Source organism: Thunnus thynnus, chromosome 16, assembly GCF_963924715.1.
Source record: "Thunnus thynnus chromosome 16, fThuThy2.1, whole genome shotgun sequence".
NCBI lineage: Eukaryota > Metazoa > Chordata > Actinopteri > Scombriformes > Scombridae > Thunnus > Thunnus thynnus.
The window spans coordinates 4,856,724-4,869,312 of NC_089532.1; the positions used below are offsets into that span (position 1 = coordinate 4,856,724).

Here is a 12,589-nt window from a genome sequence, read left to right on the forward strand (position 1 = left end):
CTTTTGTCATGATCTGTATGATTAGCATGTTTGAACGGTTGCCGAGGGAACGCAGCACGGTAGGCTGCGATGTGGTGTAATTCGACAAGAAGCCACATGCAGGATCAGTGGAGGATGCTGGGTGGAAGTTGTGCCACACAACCCGCCTAAGACAAATAAAAACAAAACCTCATTCATAAAATACATGGCAGATCACATAAAGTACATCAGAAGTGTTTTCCTTTGTGTCTTAAGCTGATAATTATGAATATCACTTTTACCTCTACCTGAAGGATTTCGCTCTATAATGGTAATAATTAGCTTATACTTAACATATGAATCCATGGTGAGTTCAGTTTTCATTTCAATAAACACCACTTGATGTTTTTTGCATTTTTAAAATGATGAATATCTTAAACAAATGTGTAGTTTTAGCTGAGTGGTTTCAATATTTGGTACATTTAGGTAGAAGAAATGTAACCTGGTATCTAGAGGACTATAAATCAATAATCAACATATACCTGAAGTTTTGAATTGTACTCAAATATCAGAAACAATCCATAGTGAGCTGAATTATTTAGAAACTGTTTAGACATTCATATTCAAAAGTATTTAAAATGAGAATCTTTCGTATCATTAATTAGGTTGGGATTTATAATTCAGTGATCTTACTGCTGCTTGACTGAAACCAATGCAATGTGACAACTGTGACTACACTGCATGATTTATCACTCAACATGCAATTTCATAACCAACAATAAAACACGTGTAATTTTTTTAGTGCTAGCTGAGAAAACAGAAGCATTCAATCATACCACAAAAAAACAAGTAACCAGATAATAATGATTAAACCAGTCACTGTGTTTCAAACTCAGCCTTCCAACACCTTCGCAGCAGCAGCAGCAAGGATCAGCCGGCTCCTCTTCCCACCTCGCAGTGCTCTGCTCCTCTGGAGAGACGCTTGTTTTTCACGGCGGATTCCTGTTCCCATCCTGAACTCTTCTCTCTGCTGACTCAGGCGACAGGAGACGCAGTGTTTAGGGAGACAGGCGTGATTTTCCTCTTAATTGTTTTCTTAACAGACAACTGAGAGGTGCAGCTCCGGTTAAATCAAGCTGACCTTTTACCTGACCTACATGTGATTGGCCTAAACCGCACCTGCTCTTCGAGGAGATGACCGTAGAGGTACTGTACTGGTTAAAATACACCTTTGATGTTGTTTATTTAGATAATGAGGAATGCTGAATCCCTTTTTTACTATGTATTTGCACCTGCAGTGAGTGTAGGATATCCTGAAACTCAAAACAAGCCATGTGGCCCCTTTGCAACTGCAGATGTCTGACATTTTGTGCGCCTGTGCTCTTTGTAAAAAGGTGAGAATACTGCAGCGTATTTTACTTTTCCGCCTCCTCCCCCTTGTTCTTTGCTGTCTCTCCACCTCTTAGCTTACAAAACAAGACATCAGGGTCAGACGTCAGGGCTCATCTCTAAAGCCTCGGGGTCATTAGGCGGAGATTCCTTCCGTTTCTTTTGACAGGTGATTACTGAGGCGGTTGGTGAAAGGACCGCAGCACAATAGTAACTACTTTCTCTCTTTTTTTTCCAGAGGTTGCACCCTCTGGATGGGAATTATTTCTACGTCCCCCTTCTGCTGGAATTCTGAGGAAATACCGGCCAATAGGTAACACACCTGACACCTGTGCAACTGTCCTGCAACATTCCTGACACCTTAGTGGTTCCCGATCAGGGGGCCAAAAACCCTCCTGAGAGGTTTTGAAATATTTTGTCATCAAACATGTGTATGCTGTTCAAATTTGTTTTTACATTTTTTTTTTTTTTTTTTTTCCTGAATTTCACTTTTTTGGTGGGAGGAATTTTATCAGCTATAACATGAAGCAACCTGAAAATGGAAAAAAATGTTCATGAGCAAAGGGGGGGCCCCAATGTCTGCAGGTTTTCATTCTAATCAAACACTACAGCAGCATTTTTCACACTGATTTGCACGTGCACCTTCAGCTGGAGAGGTGGAACAAATTAGTGAAATCCGCTCCTGTAATAGCTGATTGGGATGAAAACCTCCAGATTCTCGAGCCCGGTCAACATGATGTACAAAGCACACCTGAAATATACAAAAGCATTTCCCATCAGAGAAATAGTTTTGTTTTTATTTCTAAAACATCTTTTTGTAATTACATGTTCTGCTTGAAAATTATGTTCTTATATATGTTTTATACTACACAGGGAGCTTAATGAAATCTGCAAACATTCAGCAAATGGAGAAGAACATCAGGCCATGACTTCATCCATCACCCAACGTTGACAAATGTGGCATGGCAGAAGAAGCACATAGCTGCAAACTTGCTTTCATTATGTGGCACAACTCGCCCCTAACACCAGAGGTCTCTGCAGCTTCTCATCTGTCCCACAGTCATGCACAGCTAGTCATGAATCCCCCCTTCTGTGGAGGAGCTTCATTGGGAAACATAACAGAGAACAGAGCGCCGTAATGGCTGTCAAGTCACCAAGTAAAAATAAAAATCATGCAGAGGGTGATAAATTTGGATCTCCTTTGACACATGGTTAATTTCCTGTTTTGTTCTTATGGCCAGCCTGTGCTCCGACTCACTGGGCGGATTGAAAGTGTGCGACAACACATGCTCGTCACTGAGGAGAAATTTAAATTAACATGGTACACAGGTGGTGGAGTGGGTGGGGTGAGCAATGAAGTGTTAATGACCTAAGCAGGTGGTAAAAACAGCTTTAATGAAACAAATAGCCTCTTTCAAAAACAACCTTTTTTTTTTAAAGTGGCCTATGTACAATTAAAAAAAAAAAACAAACACTATGATAGAGGTTGACGTTGTTTCTCTTCATCTTTGGTTGTCAGACACCAAAGATCAATAAATGATGGAAGGATCTCTCCTCATCCAGAGACATTCAGGATGGATGTCATTAAATAAGATTTTAGTTTTTTTTCCAGTGTCACTGAGTATAGCACCTTGATGAAGAGATGTGTGGTGATCACATATTTAGTCCTCGTGTCTTCCTCTAATGTGTCTAATTATACTTAATAATATTACATAATAAATAGCGTTGGTCCTCTTATGCGTCAGAAGGGGACGCGGGGCGTGGGGCAGCATTGTCGGAGGTTGGACTGTGGTTTTAGTCCTCTGAGGTCACGTCAATGTCCTCGGAGCTGGCCTGCTTGGTGGCGATGCGCCATCTGTTGATGTGGTGGTTGCCCTTCTTCTTCTGCTGGCTCTCGGGTCCCTCCTCCTCCAGCTTCTGTCTCTTGTACTTGGTCCGTCTGTTCTGGAACCACACCTTCACCTAAACAGAAGAAGAAATAGGTTTAATAATGACAGTTTCACCAGACTGTAGTGTCATTTCAGAGAAGTGAACTCAGCGGTGGAGTTAAAGGTTCAGTCTGTGACCTAAGTGTAAACAACATGCTATTTAGAGCTGGAGTCGGCTAATAGATATTTCTCAAGGTGGACTTGTCGATGTGTTTAGTGGTTAACTTTATTTTTTACCATTGCATAAGAACTCCAAACCAATATAACCACCAGAATTTTTAAGAACCTTAGTCCTCCAATCACTCCCTCAGTCTCTCCCTAATTGACCCCTCCACTGACTTATACTTTTTATTCTAAACTTATAATGCTATTTTTTTTTCTCCCTGCATCATATATCACCCCATCATCCCCTTCCACATGATGTACATCCATTTAATGAATTTAAATGCTGCCAAAATCATAATTTAAAACTTAAATAGCAAAGAAAGGGTTCTAGTCTTAAAACAACTCTTTACATTCATGACTGAGCATGACATTAATGCATGTCAACGTGCTAAATAGCTTCCTGATTGGCTAGTGCTGCTATTATGACCTTGGAATATGAGCTTGGCTGCCTAACCTTATGTGGCCAAGATACATTTTTCAAATAGCAACAAGAGCACTCGGCTTCATATTATCACCTTCCGCCTCTCGCACATCTCTCCGGGCTTCGGGCTAATTTTACATTGCAATAACTTGTTTCCACTCTCAAAGAGCAGCGATACAGTAGACTTTTAGACCATGAGAATTAAAGTGATGACTAGTTACTTGCCAAAGAGTTCATTCACCAGTCAAAGAGAAGGTTGTAGCAGTATTTGATCTCTCATTTTGATGACCATTTGAATCCAATTTCACTGCATTTTATAGTGTTTTACTTTGGTACCCATTATTTTTTCTCAGTTTGACCACTCCTTTACCTACTGTACTGTTACTTTGTGTGAGTTAATTAATATTCAGTTCACTGCTGTTATAATTTGCATAGTGCAATTGGTGTTTAATTGCAAGCTTTTACTTTTGACTGGTACAAAACTTTGACCTGCAAGCAGCATTTATCCATATAAAGCTGACTCAGGAAATATCTCTTTATATTGCCTATTAGGCCTAATTGACACCCAGATAGTGTTGACTCATTAAACTTCAGCATCAATAATATTTACACTCCTTTATCCTATAGCTTGCATGAATTAAACACCTTTAAGAGAGGCTTTGACTGATTGAACTGCATCCATGTCTGGTGTGCTTGGAGGGAGGGGACTTTTCAAATTAATTAATATTTATATCTTAAAAGGTGTCTATAAATAGCATTTGATTTGCACTGACAGCATGAATTAGCAGTAATTTTCAGTATGCATAATAACTTCACACTGTTAATTTATTATTTTCTTTGTCAGTAACTTTACAATACACCCTCACATAATATGTTTAGATGGTTTATAAAGATGTTTGTAGGCTAAATATCAATTAAACTGTAAATCGAATAACTGTAGTCTTTGAAACAACTAAATAAACAATTTAAAATGTCCAACAGATGTCAACAGTGTTAAAAGTAAAAATAAAAATGACCTTTAGTTAAGCTTGCTATCATTAATGTTGCTTGTTTAAATTAAATGAACAACATGGTGGTCATATTATTATTGACATTACAGGAGTCAGGGGTTATCTGGCCTATGCCACCTTTGATGGTAAACGTTTGATGTAAAACCACTTTGTTTGAATATATTTAACTTTGGCCACAACTTTGGCTAAATATGCAAAAATAATAATAATAATAGTAAAAGATTAATTTCCCCCAATATACAGTATATTAATTGTCTCCATGATTAGAAATTATTAGAAAGATTAGGCTAATTTCCTCAACGTTGAAATATTCGCGCCGTTTTGGTTTTAACGTACAAATAAATAATATTTTTTTTTGTTTGAGTTATCGCGATATTTGACCGTAACGAGAACACCAACGGTTCGATTTAAGGGTGTAAAGGAAAGTAATGTTGTCAGTATCCTTTGGTGCTTTAAAGGTCAGCCGTTATTTTTTTTTTGTTTTTGAAACAATTAGCAAACAACCAATAAAACAAACATGCTAGCATAAAGTTAGCTTAACCTACCTGTGTTTCAGATAAACTCAAGCTGTTCGCCAGCTGCTTCCTCTCGGCACCGACGACATAGTGGTTCTTCTCGAAGGCTCTTTCCAGCCGGAGCAGCTGGGACGGAGAGAAGGCGGTCCGGATGCGTTTGGGCTTCCTGGCAAAAGGACCGTGGAGGAGCAGGCTGTCCTGGGACACATCATTACCTGTTGAAAGACAAAAGAAGAAGTGGCCGTCAGTTTGGACTGAAAGGTAATGTTATTTTAACACCTAATCTGGAATGGACGGTACGGTGCTGATAGGCTGTCAGTGTGTTGAACCTGTATTATTATTATTATGATAGGCGACTCAATCAGAAACAATATTAAAAGTATAAATACTGCTAATGTTACTCTAATGCGAAGTGTAATACTGTGCGTAAAGACCAAAGGATGTTTTCTGTGGTGGTGTCAAGCAAATGTCAAGGAAAATTTAAAAAAATCATTTGGTACTATTATTATCATTATTATTAATCAACAAAAATAATCTAATAGCTTCACTTTGCCCTGAAATTTAGTCTTAATTTAGCTGATAAGTGGCATTAGAAGCAATTCTCAATTCCTGAACTGACCCCCTGTCAGCGGTTTTAACAAAGCAAAGAGTGTAATTAAAAGTTCCTATTCTACTGCTTTTCCTCTTTTCCACCACTGTGAATTCATGCATTTTAACCTACTGTTCATATTCTGACCCTTCACAAGATCCTCTCATAATTAGTCTCTATCACAAATGTATTTTTCACTCATAAATACCTCATCAGGCGTTAATAAAACGGTGATTAATCCATAATGACGTTTTTAGAGCGCTGAGAGATTCTTTAGGTTTTACATTATTTGTTTATGGAGAGAAAAAACCATTTACTATCACACTACCGTACGGCCGTATTTTACATAAAACAGGAGAACACGACAATCATCATGATTTCATTGAATTTTATTGAATGTGAAATTTCTGAATGGTGATTTTTGAATTTTAATAAAAAACAGGTCAGATTTAAGCAGATTTAAGCCTACTCTATGTAGGTTATAAAACTGTGAACTAGCTGCACAAAAATAAAGGTGAAATATTTAAATTTTTGTATATTCTGGGTCATTTCAGTACGTCATCAAATATCCTGCTAAAAGAAAGGTGTTTGGGTGTTTTTACTGCTCTCAGGGTTAACAGAGTTCTTTAATGCACGTAAAGCTAAATAGAAAAACCTGTTAACAGTAAAACATTGTAAGTTTCATAACATTTTCTAACTATAGTTAAGAGTGACAAAACAAAAATATTCTTTTGTTAACGGCTATTATGTATGTGTGTAAATAGGCCGGTTACTTTTTAACCTCTTGAAAGAAATTCATCCATATTCATTTATGACCTCCGTGCGTAAAACGGATTTCCAGCGGTTGAAGAAATGCACAACAGATAATAACAAGCCCATCATAAATAGTCTATATTTATACAGTAATATAAGTAGTTGAAAGTACTGGAGAACACGGCGAATAAATAAAGATAAAGCGATCGACTGTCTGTTGTTTGAGCGACTTTTAAATATCCAACAGTGAACATGTTTAATTAACTGACAACTTATTTGTTTCCACCCAGATCTGTTTCATAAGATTTTGTCAGGAAGGTGTCAGAGGTGAAGCTGAGAATATGTTTGGAGATGAGAAGTTTATTTCATGGTAAAATATTCCTGAAGACTTCTGTGATTTTTGAATATTACAAACGTCTTTCTCTTTTGGAGACTTTTTATTTTTATATTTATTTTTGTGCGTTCTCGTGAGAAAGTCTACAACAAAACCCACCAGAGGTCATTGTAGGATATTAATTAATTATCTTATATTGTAATTAGGATACATTTGTGAAAATAAACAATAATTTTGCAGGATTTTATGAGTTATCATCATTGTGCTATTATTGTAATATAAACAAATAAAAAACCTGTTCTTTCTAGACCTTTAGTAATACAATAAATGTCAATAATAAATATAAGTGAAACTACAATTTGTCTCAAACAGTAAACATGCTTTAATAGACACTAGAGTTACGTTTATAGGCCAGTAGTTCCTGCACAAGAGCGCTGACATTTTGCCATTTTAGCTTTCTTCTTTTTCCTGTCTAAATAAACCACTGCAGGCTCTGTTCAAATCCTTTCCTGCTAATACCTGTGTTGGATTTTCCTTCCCATTATACTGAAATTATTATCATGGATTTGATCTGTTTTGCATCTATAGCCTGGCTGCTGTTGTGCAGGATTTTTTTTTTCTGAATGAAATGAAAAAACTGTAGCCTAACCTAGGGCGAGTTTCCTTGTATGAGGGGGAAAAAACAGTTCTTATCTTCTCCTGGCTGTAGCTTTGAGAGAGTAGCTGCAGGGCGAACGAGAGTGGAAATATGAGAGCAGTCTGCTGCAAAACTGTCGGTGGCCTTGTTGTTTAAGATATCTGTGGCTGTAATTTATTGTTCAGTTGAAAATATATTATCAGTGTGAACAGTCGTATCTTGTTCAAAATGTCATGAACGAGAACTGTCGTCATTAAAATGAGGAGAGACTGAAGCACGCTTTTAATTATCTAGAATTACACACACGCGCCTTGTGAATTTATGCAGTAAACCAGTGCACCTAAATCCAGTTTACTCATCATTTTATATGCAAAAAAATGTTTAATTTTAAGGCAGATTATTCATGTATGAATAAGAGCAGACATCCAAATGTTCTAAGGTGTATATTAGAAGATCTAAAGTAAAATAAAAGTCAGTTTTCTTATATATTGATGCACTATAATTACTGCCTCTTCACTCACCTTGAAATCTGTGTCCGAAAAACCTGTTCCTGAGGACCCACGGGTAGAAGTTCAGCGGGTCTCGGTGTTGCGTCCCGAAGAAGTGCGGATGTTGAAGGTGGGAACCTCCCAGCTGGTGAGGAGCCACGGTGAGGGAGGGGTGGTTTACCGTCTCTGGGAACACTAGATCCGGGCTCTGGTAGAGGGATCTGGCCGGCGGAGCCTGGTAACTGTTCATTAAGGCGTCTGTCGTCGGGTTGGAGTAACTTAAAGCCGTCGGACGGATGGGATCCTCAGCGGTTAGAGGGTTCTCTTTGGCGACCAGAGACTCTATCGTGAAGCAACGCTTCCCTGCAGACGAAAACATCATCTCTTGATAGAAACAGAAACCAATACGAAAAGAAAGTGATCAGTCTTTTTTTTTTTCCTTCCTTCCTCTTGCTGGAGAAGATCACCTCCCTCTCAGAGATGCATGATGATCAAATATGGAGGGGTGTGGGGGTTTGCCTACACAAGCTCGCTGCTCTGGAGATGCTGCTACAAAAGTCAACAGAGCTGCAAATTGCTCTGATCCATGGAGTCTGTGCGCACTCGGTGGGTTTCTGTGCGCCAAGTAAAGTGCCTCCAACCTTCCATGTGGCTTGACGTTGCGCATGGAGAGAGCTGATTGGATCAGAGCACCTGCCAATAAGTCTTCTCAAGTACCTGCTTCATAGATCACACACGACCGGGCAGCTTAGTTACAGAAGCACGCTGAGAAACCATGTGTGCTCCAATTAAAGGGTCATTGTGTGTCGTATTCAGCCTTAATATCTCGTTTTTTTCTAAAGAGAAAACAAGCTGCCGGTGGGGGTGAGAAACTTGTTTCAGTGCAGCCGTCTCAGGAATTCTCTACAAGAGTCAATATCTGCCACTAACTGCACTGATTCATGAAAATGTGTGTCTCAAAGAAAGCATTGGATTTTTTTTACGCAATTGGCTGACTGATTGGCTGTTTTTCCAGATGTTATAAAAACCTTTATACCCTTTCTTTCACCCGTATCATATAGCGTTATCACAGCAATGAATGGCCTTTAACTAGCTGAAATACTGTGCGTCAAAATATTAGATACAATGAAGGTTGATTTGCGGAAAGGTCACTTCCTTTTTTTGTGTCCGCTCGGTTCTTTCTTATCAGTTATAATTTGCGAGTTAAGGTTAGAAAACATCATGTAATCCATTCATATATTACCAACAATAATCATTTGATCTCCTAAATCCGCATAAATCAATTTAAGCACAGTTTTGTCTTTTCTTTATTGTGCAGATATTTATGTTTTTTACACTTTGATATTGTGCATCACATGTTCGACTTTACTTCTTTTTAACAAAAGGAAAAAATAACGAAACATTTGACCTGTATACCAAAAATGCTGATAAGGAGTATGGAATAAAAATAATAATAACAATGCATTTATTTTACCCTTGAAAATAATTCAAATTGTCACTCACTTAAATGACGATAATACATTTGCAGCTGGTGACAATAAAAAACAAAAAAATCCTTCATTTGAAATGTGTCCAAAGTTGGCGGGATGCTGGTTGCCTGCAGTGTCCATCCCAAGATATCATCTAGTTATTTCAGATTTTATTGTGTCACAACATTTAGTTTCGACCGTAACAAGTGGAAGATAAAGAGGTAATGGAGGGAGTTTTCTCTGAGTTTAAGCACACATGGACCTCTTGTAAAATCAGTTAAATAAATCCCATCACTCCACTGGTTTTCAAGAACTCGACTCATGCCCACTTTTCTAAAAAATGACCCCTGAGTTTGTCCTTTATGAGAACACTTTCCCAGCATGTAGTCCTGCAGGAGAAAGCAGCAGTTAAGAGGAAGCTTGTAATTGTCATTGGTGCTCCACGGCCCCCTTTCCCCCCTTATCCCTCGGCGCTGCGCTTCCAGCTTGGTGCACTAACAAAGTTAATAATTAGACTCTTAATGCGCTCGTTTGCGGAAAGGTTGCATTAGAAAATCATTACCGATGGAAATTATGAGGTAAAACAAGTTGTTGATTAGGCGTTTAGAGCTAAAGGCTTCTAAAGACAGCAGTCAGTGGGTTCTGGAAATGGGTCGATGTCCAAAAAAAATGCCCATTTCTTTCTCCCCTGATGTAATTATTCATTCCAACGCAGTCATCACTTGTAAGGATTGTTTGGACAGATAAATATCTACATTTATTTTTCTGGGTGTTTCTGATCTCTGAACTCTTAAGTGCGGTTTCCCTGGAAATGTTTTCCTTTGTTGTACAATATGACTCATAGCAGCCACGGTTGATAGCAGGCCTATAAATCATTTGTAATCCATTCAAAATGCTTGTTTATGTGTCCATCATGATTGCCAAAAAAAAAAAAAAAAAAAAAAGCCAAAAAATAACTGTTGCGTGTAAACAGGTTCTGTTGGAGTTATTTGCTCCAGAATGCTTTTTTATTTATTTGTTCAGTGTATGAATATGTTTTGTGATAAAACGCCACCTTCTATTTTTTTGCAGTGACGGATAATAAGATTACAGAAGATTGTGGAGGGAAAAAAAATTAAAGATCGACCAAAATCTCCAGGATTTTATATTTAAACCATCTTTAACTCAGAGTGCAGCAGCAGCAGGAACTTGAGGGCTGACCGAGCCGGTTGAAAATACAGCAGAGTTTAATGATGAAACCCTGTGGGCCTTTATGCACTGACCCTGATCGCTGCTGGTTAATAGGTGGCCAAATCGCTGCGCATTAACAAAAACAAAGCAGAGCAGTCTACCGTTGTTCCGTAGCTGTGTTGATTTTCCCCCCGAGGCTCCAGGGGGGAGAGTCACTGAGAGTGATCTTCAGCCAAGAACACGAGAAGCTCTTCTTCTTTACTAGATTGAACTTCTTCTATTTTTGATACAGTTAAATATCCTTGAAATATTCATGGGGACTGGATGTCCTCGCTGTCTTATAAATGAGTTTATCATTTACTTTCCTTGAACATTCCTGGAGAAGAAATATAATATGTTGTAATTAGAATTGTATGTTGTATGTGTTACACACTGGATGTTATAATGTCCTCAGATTATATATTAATTGTTGAGTCACTGCAGGGAGAACGCAGGTTACACATTGTACAATTAAGTAAACTAAAAGAGAGAAAATATGACGAAGAATAGGTGACATCCACATTTCTTCTTTATTTTCACTAAAACATAAGTGCCACTGTTTTATGATAAAGTAATTAATAATAATTAAGTTATTTTGAAATCTGAATTTCCCCAAAACTGCTGCATGTTTTTTTCTTCCATAAACACACCGTCTCATCTTTGTGTGAGAAAGCCAGACATTTATGGGAAAGAAAGGGGGAAAATATTTCTGTTCTGTCTTAAAACCGTCTGATTTTACACAACAATTACGAATAATTTGAATAGTTTAACGAGGAAATAACACTGAGAACATCGGCACAGACACAGATCACACATTTCAGGTATCTGTATTTTCCCCTCAAATGATGTTACAATCGATCCCTGGAGATGTGTGACATGTAAAACTGTTCAATTTAGCATCTTCGCACATTGTAGAAAAGACGTGTGGTTGTAATTTATAAGACTTCAATTTACTTAATTTTACCAGGATAATTAGCTCAGTACTTCATTACAGGGATTATGGATCCATATCTTCAAACAAATATAAAAAGACAACTAAAACACACTAAACAGTCACAGTCTGTTGATCAAATGAGCAAAAGTTTGATTTTTCTGCTGATTTATGTCTTCTAATATTTTAGTAAAATGTTAAAGAGTCTTAAAAATTACACTGAGCTTCCTTATCAATTATTGTCAATAGGAGATAACCAAATTACAGATATGATATATGTTTCTGTAATGTAACCTAATGTAACTCTTCCACCACACAACTGTTCAAAAATATTTACACATTTAAATACATTTCATAAGTGTATTCAGAGATATTCTGCAATTTGTAAACTTCAAATATCTACAATGTTTTGGGGGATAAAAGGAAAGAAACGGCTACAAACAAGAGAAGAAGGCAGATGGTTGAGTTTAATAGAGGTGCTGCCCTCTGCTGGTGCTGTCTGATCAAAGTGATTGATGATCGAGAGTATAATGACTTTTGCAGATGTTCTTACTGATGAGAACTATAACAGTGACAGAACTACAAGGAAAAGTTGTGAGTTCAAAATTTTACATAGAAGTACAAAAGGATCAGCTTCTAAATAAAGTAACAAAAGCAAAAGTACTCATTCAGAATAATGTACCAGTATAATATTATTGGGTTATAATTTCTGGTGTATTACATCACTTTGATGTTGCAGCTGGTAAAGATGGGGTTAATTTTAATAACTACTGGGAAGCTTGCAAACTTCCTC

The 12,589-nt window shown here is 37.6% G+C and overlaps 1 protein-coding gene and 1 long non-coding RNA gene across 2 annotated transcripts in view; one reads left to right on the forward strand and one right to left on the reverse strand.

Annotated features, from left to right (window-relative positions):
- Positions 1 to 1,895: 1,895 nt before the first annotated feature.
- On the reverse strand, positions 1,896 to 9,657 carry emx1 (empty spiracles homeobox 1). Its single transcript, XM_067613883.1, has 3 exons — positions 8,221 to 9,657; positions 5,417 to 5,601; positions 1,896 to 3,309 (listed from the first exon to the last, which is right to left on the reverse strand). The coding sequence occupies exons 1-3, from the start codon at positions 8,567 to 8,569 to the stop codon at positions 3,142 to 3,144; spliced, it is 702 nt and encodes a 233-aa protein (XP_067469984.1). The 5' UTR covers positions 8,570 to 9,657; the 3' UTR covers positions 1,896 to 3,141.
- Positions 5,259 to 12,589, forward strand: part of LOC137199541 (uncharacterized) — a 34,880-nt gene continuing 27,549 nt past the window's right edge. Inside the window, exons 1-2 of the long non-coding RNA XR_010931802.1 lie at positions 5,259 to 5,329; positions 5,428 to 5,647. This is a non-coding gene — a long non-coding RNA (uncharacterized lncRNA). The remainder of the gene's footprint in view (positions 5,330 to 5,427; positions 5,648 to 12,589) is intronic.

Excerpts from the sequence above, each read along its gene's own strand:
- emx1 (XM_067613883.1), bottom strand. The coding sequence starts at position 8,569 with ATGATGTTTTCGTCTGCAGGGAAGCGTTGCTTCACGATAGAGTCTCTG. Across the intron at positions 5,602-8,220 it reads TTTCGGACACAGATTTCAAG|GTAATGATGTGTCCCAGGAC; the intron begins GTGAGTGAAGAG and ends GTCTTTCAACAG. Across the intron at positions 3,310-5,416 it reads TGAGTTTATCTGAAACACAG|GTGAAGGTGTGGTTCCAGAA; the intron begins GTAGGTTAAGCT and ends TCTTCTGTTTAG.